The 10,346-nt window shown below is 54.4% G+C and overlaps 4 protein-coding genes across 4 annotated transcripts; 3 read left to right on the forward strand and 1 right to left on the reverse strand.

Moving 5' to 3' along the window:
* Positions 1–322: 322 nt before the first annotated feature.
* On the forward strand, positions 323–2,276 carry KVR01_010174 (uncharacterized protein; the record flags this gene model as incomplete). Its single annotated transcript, XM_044789706.1, has 2 exons — positions 323–661; positions 780–2,276. The coding sequence occupies 2 exons, from the start codon at positions 323–325 to the stop codon at positions 2,274–2,276; spliced, it is 1,836 nt and encodes a 611-aa protein (XP_044640333.1).
* A 1,251-nt stretch (positions 2,277–3,527) lies between these two features.
* Positions 3,528–5,180, forward strand: KVR01_010681 (uncharacterized protein). The gene is made up of 2 exons (XM_044787937.1): positions 3,528–3,850; positions 3,943–5,180. Exons 1-2 carry the CDS (start codon positions 3,836–3,838, stop codon positions 4,996–4,998), a joined length of 1,071 nt encoding a protein of 356 aa, XP_044640840.1. The 5' UTR covers positions 3,528–3,835; the 3' UTR covers positions 4,999–5,180.
* A 421-nt stretch (positions 5,181–5,601) lies between these two features.
* Positions 5,602–7,446, reverse strand: KVR01_010436 (uncharacterized protein; the record flags this gene model as incomplete). Its single annotated transcript, XM_044786693.1, has 6 exons — positions 7,198–7,446; positions 6,950–7,142; positions 6,544–6,894; positions 6,407–6,490; positions 6,262–6,354; positions 5,602–6,202 (listed from the first exon to the last, which is right to left on the reverse strand). Exons 1-6 carry the CDS (start codon positions 7,280–7,282, stop codon positions 5,602–5,604), a joined length of 1,407 nt encoding a protein of 468 aa, XP_044640595.1. The 5' UTR covers positions 7,283–7,446.
* Positions 7,447–8,763: 1,317 nt separating this feature from the next.
* On the forward strand, positions 8,764–10,346 carry KVR01_010530 (uncharacterized protein; the record flags this gene model as incomplete). Its single annotated transcript, XM_044792826.1, has 5 exons — positions 8,764–8,902; positions 8,956–9,000; positions 9,052–9,934; positions 9,992–10,021; positions 10,091–10,346. The coding sequence occupies 5 exons, from the start codon at positions 8,764–8,766 to the stop codon at positions 10,344–10,346; spliced, it is 1,353 nt and encodes a 450-aa protein (XP_044640689.1).

Here is a 10,346-nt window from a genome sequence, read left to right on the forward strand (position 1 = left end):
CGGACTCCAACGGCCGCTGGCGGAGAGGCCTGGCCTGTTTCGCAAAGCTCCCTGTACTGACAGGGCCAAGATGTGCCCTCGACCCTCGAGGCAGGCCAAATCCTCCCCCGGAATTAGTAAACTCTACAACATGCATACGGCACAGTCGCAGGGACTGCATCATTGGAATCCTGCGTCAGCACCACAACTTTTTTTTTGTGCACTCGAGGCCACCTTATAATTAAACGGCGCGCGTCTTTGCGCCCTAGAGGCATCTGCGGAATTCGAGGCATCTGAAAGATCGCACGTGAGCAAGCAGCGTCAGGGGCACCGGCAGAACGCAATGCCCGAGTTTATTCCCAACGGGAGCCGCGATGCTACCATCGCTCCGTCAGGCAGCCACGGCCTGCCTCCTCCTTCGCCTTCAGGCTCAGTGTCCGGCCCAGGAGGTTCTGCGGCGCCATCAAACTCTTCAGCACGGCACAGAAACCTACTGCGAGACACGTGGCTAGATCAAACTCGAGAGCAGTTCGACGACCTTTCCACGGGTCTTCGAGACCGGATCCTCGCCCTTGTCAAGAAATACCATCCAGGGATGCCCACTGGTGAGAATCGATGGTACTATGGGTCCTATAATCTTAGCATCGCATTCAACTTCTACGATGAGTCGGCCGGTCCAAGTGTGAGTTCAGCTCCTCAAATGCCGTGGTTGTGATACAAGCCATCCATCATTTCAAAGCCGTAGACATCAAGGAAAGACCCGTTTCAATGCACTGAAAAGCCCTTACTGAGAAGTGTAGATTGCCATGTTTCGCGTGCCGATCCCTGGCCTGGTAGCGTTCCCCGAGGAAAAGGCCCGCGCAGAGGTCGCAACGATGCTCCATGTTGCAGAGCACACCACCATACGTGTGCCTCGTGTATACCACTGGGGATCGGCCGCCGACAACCCCACAGGGCTTGATCTGCCCTTTATGGTCGTGGAGTTTATCCCCCATTCCTACGACATGGGCACTCTCCTGGCTGAGCCGGAGCTTGTCCAACGGCCGGAACTGGGGGGAGACGTCAACCTGATCAAGGACCACTTGTTCCGCCAGCTAGCAAATGTACACATCCAGCTATCTCAGCTCCATTCACCAAGCATCTCTGCCCTCGATGTCGTGGACGGCCGCGGCGTCCCAGGCGGGGCCCCCAAGTCATTCCTCCTGAGCAACCAGATCACGTCGTATCATGTCCCCGAATCTCTCTTCGCCCCGGATATCACTACTGCCAAAACGATCTCGACATCTCGACAATGGCACATATCCATTGCAGAGACGTACATCGCCGGGCTCCTCTACGACACAGACCCCGAGAAGGACGAGGAGGACATTCGCGACAGCTTCGTGGCGCGGTATCTCTTCCGCCAGCTGGCCAAGAACCGCAGACTCCCACAGCGTCCGGAAGACGATGGATCCGCGTCAGAAGAAACGAAGGAGTCATTCCGGCTCTGGTGCGATGACTTTAGGCCGCATAATGTCCTTTGCAACGACCAAGGTGACGTCCAGGGCGTGATCGACTGGGAATTTGTGTACTTTGCGCCCGAGTCCTATATCTACGACCCCCCGTTTTGGGTCATCATGGACCGGGACCCAGGGGCTGTGCTTGAAAATTTTGACATCAGATTAGCCCGCAAGGAGAACATTGGGAGCGAAGAGGGAAATATCAAAGACACTGGGGCTCAGGACCAAGACGGACAGGTCCAAGGCAAAGAGGACCTGTCAAAAAACAGCCATCGCATTGACTTTGAACTGGCGAAGGACATCGAAAACAACCGGCTGATGTTCATGCGTGCACTGCAGCAGCAGGAGCGGGAATTCTATAGGGAGCGGATAAAATCGACGCTGAATGGCGATCCGCAGTCCTATCACCACAGCGACGGCGTCGCAGAGCAAGTCTCACGTCTCAGCATCCAGGACAAAGATTCGATACCCACTCCCCTTTATGACGGCATGACAAAGCGCTGGGCGGCACAGCGGAGCGAGTACCTGTGGAACTTCACATACAGGTGGGACAGGGAAGAATTTGATGGGTGGTACTGGGATGAGATTGACCGTGAACATGGTGGCGAGTGGGGCGATTACCGTGACAGACTCGGGCTGCTACCGCAGCAGGTGAAGGATCTCATGGAATGGTTTGTGCACAAGCGGATGAGAGAGAGGGATCAGTGGGACCCTAAGGAACTGATGGAGGCTGTTCTTGGGCAGATGGATGGAACGGGGCCGTTTATTACCACCGTTGATCAGACCTCCGGTTCGTAGTAGTAGTCAGAAACGACGGTGCTTTAGGTAGTGTTGTGAGACGTTCCTTTGCGGTTTTCGCGCAATATTATATGCGACAAATTCCAAGAGATGATACAATCACAAAGACCGGTATTCCACGGCTCAAGTTCTCATGATGAGTTGACCGATGCTCGCAGCGACCCTTGAAGCCCTTTGCCTTCTCATCATCTTGAAAACTCTTCTACTGCCGAGCATCTCGTTCGCCATTATTTGTTCAGACGAACCTACAGGTGTACCATCGCTTCCTCGTATTTCCACTGAAGCCTCTTGACACTGTGTGTGTCTCTGAGCTCGAGAGACTGCTGCTCTTGCAACCGGGTCAGACATACTTTTGAAGGATTTGTCTATTCGATACGCCGTGAGCTGTTTGAGCTCGAGTTGCATGGCGGGTGTAGTGGTAATCCAATGTCAGGATTTGTGGCGGGCAGACGCTGGTGCTAGCCTCAAGGTTCCCATGAACAATTGTGGCAGTGGTGACCTCAACGCAAAGCTGTTTAAATCATGGCATAATTAGGCTCACTCTATCTCACTATCAACATTGCAAAATCGTGCACCTATTTCCAGCACAATTGCTTCAGCTCAAAAACGTGGTCCTGAGCCGTGACTCGCCCATCCTCTGCCAGCGAGCGACCTCTCACGATGCATCAAGTCTAGCCGCGGCGGTGCAAGGCACTCCTGGATTGGCAAATCTCCATCCCAGCGCATTCGAACAAACTCATCTTAGATCCATTTTCTGTCCAGCTGGAGACAGACCCGTGTTCTCGATGCTCGTGCTGCCTGCTCAAAGCATTCAAAAAAAAAGGAACGCAAAGAAAAGGGATTGACCCGTCCGCCCGTCGACTCGGCCGAGGTCCTCGTATTGATCCGTGATGAGCCAGCCCAATTACCCGCTCGCGATTTCATGCGCTGATAAACACCACAGTGGCCCAGCGCTGTCGGGTGACGTCGGGGCCTTGTCCACCTTTTCGGGCGGGCTGGCGGGCGAGACTCGACCGCTGGTGCGGCCGGGGCGGGCTTGGGGCAGCTCGGGGCGGCTGTCAACGATTGGTGCGGGTAAATGGCTGGGTAAATCTGGGCCGTTGGGCTGGATGGGTTTTTCGAAGGGGCACGGCTGGTTCTAGGGGGGTGCCTGCCTGGGGGCAGCTGACGGCGGTGGGGACGTTCCCAGGACCCAGGACCCAGGAGCTGCCCCGCGCCAGCAGTTAGTTACGGAGTAGTACCGTACAGTTGCTCCAACAGAGCTCGTCTCGTCCGTTGGGGTCTTGGAGATGAGGGGTCACGATCCTCGAAAGATTTACACGTTACGCAACCGCGCGAGTCTGGACTTCTTATCTGCCGTAGTGCTGCCCTTGATATACTGGCTGGGTGCCCCTATTTTTTCTTGTCTCCCTGGTGGACTGTCTAATGCTTCCTTTCTGTCGTCTTCGTCATCTGCCCTTCGTCACCATTGCATCACGCGCCAATTGTCTTCTCTCTCTTCACATTCGCGACTTGTCTTGACCTCTTGACCCCCCTCATACACTCAAGTACTGTTCAAAATGGAGGGCAAATCTGTAAGTACACAACCTCAGACGCACCTTTCTTGCCCCTCCCTCGCATGACGCCGACGACAGCAGCTCAGCTCACGCCTCGCCTCGCCTCACAGAACAAGTCATTCGTCCTCAACAAGGTCAAGGACGTCTCCTTCGAGGACCGCCCCGTGCCCAAGCTCACCTCGCCCAACGACGTGCTCGTCGCCATCGCATACACGGGCATCTGCGGCTCGGACGTCCACTACTGGCAGCATGGCGGCATCGGCAAGTTCTCGCTGAACGAGCCCATGGTCCTGGGCCACGAGTCCGCCGGCGTCATCGCCCAGGTCGGCGACGCCGTCACCACCCTCAAGGTCGGCGACCGCGTCGCCGTCGAGCCCGGCTACCCCTGCCGCAGGTGCCCCAGCTGCCTGTCGGGCAAGTACAACCTCTGCCCCGGCATGCAGTTCGCCGCCACCCCGCCCGTCAACGGCACCCTGACCGGCTTCTGGGCCGCCCCCGAGGACTTCTGCTACAAGCTGCCCGACAACATGTCCCTGCAGGAGGGCGCCCTCATCGAGCCCCTCGCCGTCGGCGTCCACATCGCCCGCATGGCCCAGCTCTACCCCGGCCAGTCCGTCGTCGTCATGGGCGCCGGCCCCGTCGGCCTGCTCTGCGCCGCCGTCGCAAAGGCCTTTGGCGCCTCCACCGTCGTCAGCGTCGACATCGTCCCCTCAAAGCTCGAGTTCGCCCGGGACTTCGCCGCCACCCACACCTACCTGTCCCAGCGCATCCCCGCCGAGGAGAACGCCGACAACATCAAGCGCGAGTGCGGCCTGCCCGACGGCGCCGACGTCGTCATCGACGCCACCGGCGCCGAGCCCAGCATCCAGGCCGCCGTCCACGTCCTCAAGAACGGCGGCCACTACGTCCAGGGCGGCATGGGCAAGGCCGACATCACCTTCCCCATCATGGCCTTCGCCGTCAAGGAGGCCACCGCCCACGGCTGCTTCCGCTACGGCAGCGGCGACTACAAGCTCGCCGTCGAGCTGGTCGCCAGCGGCAAGATCGACGCCAAGAAGCTCATCTCGCAGACCGTGCCCTTTGAGAACGCGCTCGAGGCCTTTGAGAAGGCCAAGGAGGGCCAGGCTATCAAGATGCTGATTGCTGGGCCTAATCAGAAGATCTAGGGCTGGGAGGGGTCGGGTTGAGGTTGGGAGTTGGCTGTGGTGTTCCGGAAAAGTCTAATTAAAGTCAGTCAAGCATCATCTTGTCAGTAGTCTAGGGTTAGCGCAAGGTGGAGTAGCATGCAATATCATCTAAATTTCGTGTTCATGTTTATATGCTCTCCTTGTTGAAAGTGGTGGGCCACTACGTTTCTTTACCGTACACTTCCAAAGCCATAGATGAATATAATTACTATTGAACATTAATGAATATTAAGTCGATAAGAAACATCCAAAAAGGCTGGGGAGTGTCTAGGCGCGCTTCTAGATGCAAAAATACAAAATTGCTTCGTACAGGGATCGAACCTGTGATCTTCCGCGTTTAAGTACTAATCACTTGTTGTAAAGCGGACGCCTTAACCACTGGGCCAACAAAGCTGTTTCTAGTGTTAAAACGCTCCGATGGCCCAGTGGTTAAGGTGTCCGCTTTACACTCCAATCCATTTCCTTCAAGGATACACCTTCCCTATATCACCTCCTAACAATCCCTAGCTATCATATAAGGTATAGACATTTTATCTGTTTAATGGATTTAAATTTCCTGCTTAGAGGCAGTACTAGCTCTCATCATTTCCATGTATATGCAGCCGCAGGATGATCCGCCCGAACACGAGGGCCTTGTCCATCAGCCAAGAACGTCTCGCGCATGCTCCCTCCCGGGACAGGATAGTCCTCCTGAAGCACGCCCCGCGCCCTGAGTTCTGGCCAGAGGTACTTGATCATATCCTCAAAGGTACCAGGAGTAGTCGCATAGCTCAAGTTGAACCCGTCGATCCCGGCCTCTGTGATCCAGCGCTGCAGGATGTCCGCAACCGTCTTAGGACTCCCAACCGCCTTCGCGTGGGCCCCGGATATGGCGAGCTGCTCGAGGACCCTGCGCTTGGTCCACTTGAGTCCTTCTGTCCCGGGGACGGTGTCTGTCCACGCCTTGATCATGGACTGGATCGCGCCCGGCCCGCTGAACGCAAAGTCCTCATCATCGGTGAAGTTTGCCAGGTCCGTTGCTGCCCAGCCCCCAAATAGCGCTGCGGTGCCTTCCAGGTCTGCGTACTGGAGCAGGTCTTGGAACTTTGCCTGCGCCTTCTCGTCTGTCTCGTCCACCACGATGAATATTCCGGTGAGGAAACGGACACTGTCAGGCTTCCTCCCCTGCTGGACGAGTATTGCTCTACAACGCTGGTCAGCTGCTGCTCACATGCATACACATCCAACATCCAGGATGCTTACTTGGTATCGTCAACAATCTTGCGCGTCTTCTCTGGGATCAAGCCCGGCAGGAACATTGCCTCGCTATGAGTTGCAGCGAACTTCTGCCCAGACCTGTCATCTGTTCAGCAATGCCCTTCTCAAGGGTATCAGCCGGGCCACTTACGCTGATGCTCCAGCTTGTAACAAGAATGGCGTACGTTGTGGAGATGGGTCTAGCAGACTGGGACCAGCACATTGGTAATACTTTCTGCAACCATGTCAATGTTCGCTCCGACATCACACACACGGGGTTCCTCGCACCCCTTGTGGTCGATGCGCTTGACCGCGTCCGGGTTCACATAAATGCCAGCCTTTTTGTCCTTCACCACGGCTCCTTCCTGCCAGGAGCCCTCAAGGAGCTTGTAAACAACCTGCATGAATTCATCCGCCCTCACATATCGCTCGTCATGCGGTATCTGCTCTTCTAGGCCGTAGCTCTTCGCCGCACTGTCCAGGTAGGAAGTCACAATGTTCCATCCCACCCGGCCCTTGCTGATGTGGTCCAGCGTGGCGAACTTTCTCGCCAGGGCGTAAGGGTTCTCGTACGTCGTCGAAGCGGTCACGCCGAAGGAGAGCGAGTTCGTCGCATGTGCCATGGCAGAGATGAGAAGGCTGCGACAATTTTAGCAAGGTCTTCCACGCGAGGCGGCCCACTGTCTGTGTATACCTAGGATCCCCAATGGGGATCTGCGCAGCGCTCTGAAGCGCCGGCCCGTTGTTCGATGGCCCCTTGTACACATCATATATGCCCAGCACGTCTGCGAAGAATACGCCGTGGAACTTTGCCTCCTCCAGCAGCTTTGCCAGCTTCACCCAGTGCTCCACAGTGAGCTCGCCCTGATCGGGATGCCGCCAAAGACCTTTGAGTTGGTCAGTGAGTATCATGTACGTGTGCCGGCCTGAGACTTGGCTTACCAGGGGCCAGGTGACCCGGTGCACTCATGACGAATGCGTTCATGATCCATGGTCGCGAAGAGTTGTTCCCGTTGGACTCTGCCATCTTGATTGTGCACCTTCCGCCTTTTCGAGAAGTATTTTAGTGGGTTCGTTTTTAATCCCCATACACGTAAAGTATTTTAAAGAATCGTACGTAGGTGCAGTGAACGTATTCTGGGATCTTCTACAACCTGAATAACCGGAGCGGAGTAGCCTCCGAGATTTGCTCATGTACTGGGAGGGGTTTCACGTGACATGAAATAGACGTCAACTCGCCGATGGAAGGGCCGCAATCGCACGTTGATATCGTCGGAGAAAGACGGGAATTACCGAATGAAAAGTCAGAAATTACATCAAACCTTTGCAGGTGGCCTAGCATTCCTTGCGTTGTGCCCAGTCGAAGGCTGGAAGACGTGTTAGGGTGGGACAGATGGCGAGAGATGGCGTGCTCAAGGGCCCGGCGAGTACCGGAGTTCGATGCCGCTATTCATCACTTTCACAACACTTACTTGGCTCACAGACAATGTATATCAGGACTGATTTTATTTCTATTAGGTTTGAAAGAATGTGTTTTTAATGCACGAATTGGGCTTTAGGTAGAGGGACGTTCACACATAATTCGAATAAGACAGGCTCAGCTGGCCGACGGTATCATTCTTGGTGGTCGATAGGTTACTTCGGCGCCCGAGCGAATATCTGCTTGCCTGTTTAGCATGAAACAAAATCACGTAATTTAAGCGCCTGCATTAGTTCCTTTTCTCAATGCTGTGTGTCCCCGACCCTCGAATAGACCATAATCAAAATATACTACATAGTAAGCCAATTGTTCTTCTCCATGAAGCATCAATGGCTCGAAGTTCTACACTGGACACGGGAGATTCGGTATGTTCCATGCCCAGGTGTCGTTGTTGTTCTAAAAAAAACCACATACCAAGAGAGCTCCAGCACATTGAAAGAATGCTAGAGTTAGTCTTTCGGGCTGTACTAGACGCCTTTAATATTGCGTCGACCTATGTTGAAGTGCAATTGTCCTTGGATGATACAGCCAACAGTTATTTCCCTTTTCGTATACCTTGGATCTTACCCTGAAGCACCCTTATGGCCATGCTTACTTTCTGATGCATGTAGGATACGGCACTCTGGAACGCTGTCATGCACGCGGTGAATACGCAGCAGAAAGTTATTCCGAGGCATGCAGAATACTGGTATGGCAGGCATTCCCCTGGTACGTTACACTCAAACGTAGCCGTGAAGATGGTCGTCCGCCCTCATCCATGTAATAGCACTTGCATTGTAAACGACTGATTTGATCCAGAGCCCTGGAAAGATCCACAAGAGATAGTTCAAGTGATCCACAGGAGCCTACACGCACGAGCTTCGAGTGTCCCATGATGCCATCGCCGCACGACAGCCAGATAAATCTCCCGTCTTCTTAACTGTTCCGTGTAGCCAAATCACGGTTCCAGAAATGCCCCAAGGCATTGTTGTTCCGTTGTTTTTGATCTGCGAGAATCCATAGGAACTTGACCATTGGCCCTTCAGATCATGACTTCCGAAGATATAGGAGCATATCATGGAGGCGCTTCCGAGCGCCTTCGCCGGTTTTACCGAGGGACCACGTTCCAGGCTATCATACTCGGGTTGGTTAGCTTTACCCAACCTGGTATCTGGGTCGCGTTGAACAGTGAGTTCCACCTGCCGGAGTGTGACACATGGGCATTTACTGAAACGATGCAGACCTTGGAGCTGGTGGACAAGCAGAACCATATGTGGTCAATGCCGGTAAGTACTGCAGATTTCAAACCCTTTGAATCCCAGCTGACACTATGTCAGCCAATGTGGTGACATTCGCTATCATGGTCGTCTTCTCTCCAATTTGCGCAGTTTTCGGCAATCGGTACAGTCTCAAATGGGTGCTTGTGTTCGGAACGATCGGCTACGTGCCATATTGCGCTGCCTTGTATACAAATACCGTCTACGGAACGCAGTGGTTTCTCATATTTGGAGCAGCTACGTGTGGTTTCTCGGCTGCGGCCCTTTGGACGGCTGAGGGAGCCATCGCCGTTGGCTATCCAGAAGCCTCCCGCCGAGGCTGGTGCGTGGCCATCTGGCTCGCCCTCAACAAGATCGGCTCGCTCATCGCCAGCTGCATACAGCTTGGCCTTAATACGAGCAAGGATGAGGCGGGGAGCATCAGTCCCACCACATATCTTGTTCTGGTTGGGCTAACGTGTGCGGGTCTTCCCCTCTCGTTGCTCTTGTCCTCTCCCGAAAAGCTCCTCCGCAGGGATGGAACCAAGCCTACAGCTCGTTCGAGTAAAACCACATTCAAGCAAGGTTTCAAGGACTTTTGGGCAGTCTGTAAGACCAAGCACATCTACATGCTGGTGCCAATCTTCATTACGGCACAATGGGGACAAACCTACAACGGCAACTACCTCGCCGCATATTTTTCGGTCCGGGGGCGCACACTCGCAGGGTTTATTGTCACCATTGTTGGGATCATTGTCAACTTCGTTGTCGGTTGGTTCCTTGATTCGAAGTATCTCCGCCGCTCTACCCGCTCGAGGGCCATGTGGACTATAATCGCGGTGATCTACGTCGCTGGATGGATCTACCAATTCATCAACCAGGCCGACTACCAGAAAGAAGACGCTGTCTTTGACTGGTCATCCCCGGGCTATGCACGGGGTCTATGCGCATACTTGCTGTATAGGTGAGTCTCATTTGGTAGCGTCTAGCATTAGCAGCCCACTAACAGCATATACTTTAGAGTCGGTTACGAAGCAGTCGGCACATGGATGTATTGGCTCCTCGGCACTTACGACACACACTTCGAAACGCTGGCCTTGACATCCTCTCTCTTGCGAAGCGGGGAATCACTCGGGTCAACCTTCAGCTATGCTGTGGGTGCCTCGAAGTCAGCGTCTCTCATGACAAATCTGATTGTTGCTGCTGTTGTATGGTTCGTGTCCGCGCCGATGGCCACATGGAGTGCGTGGAAGGTCACAGACTCTCAAGAAGAGGAGACGCTATCTGTTGAAGGTTCTATGGCGACTTCGATCCATGAGGAGCACTTCGATGGCAAAGCTTTCGATTCATCCTCGAGCGCAACACCTCGTGTGTAA

Source organism: Diaporthe batatas (assembly GCF_019321695.1).
Source record: "Diaporthe batatas strain CRI 302-4 chromosome Unknown Contig00013, whole genome shotgun sequence".
In the NCBI taxonomy this organism is placed as follows: domain Eukaryota; kingdom Fungi; phylum Ascomycota; class Sordariomycetes; order Diaporthales; family Diaporthaceae; genus Diaporthe; species Diaporthe batatas.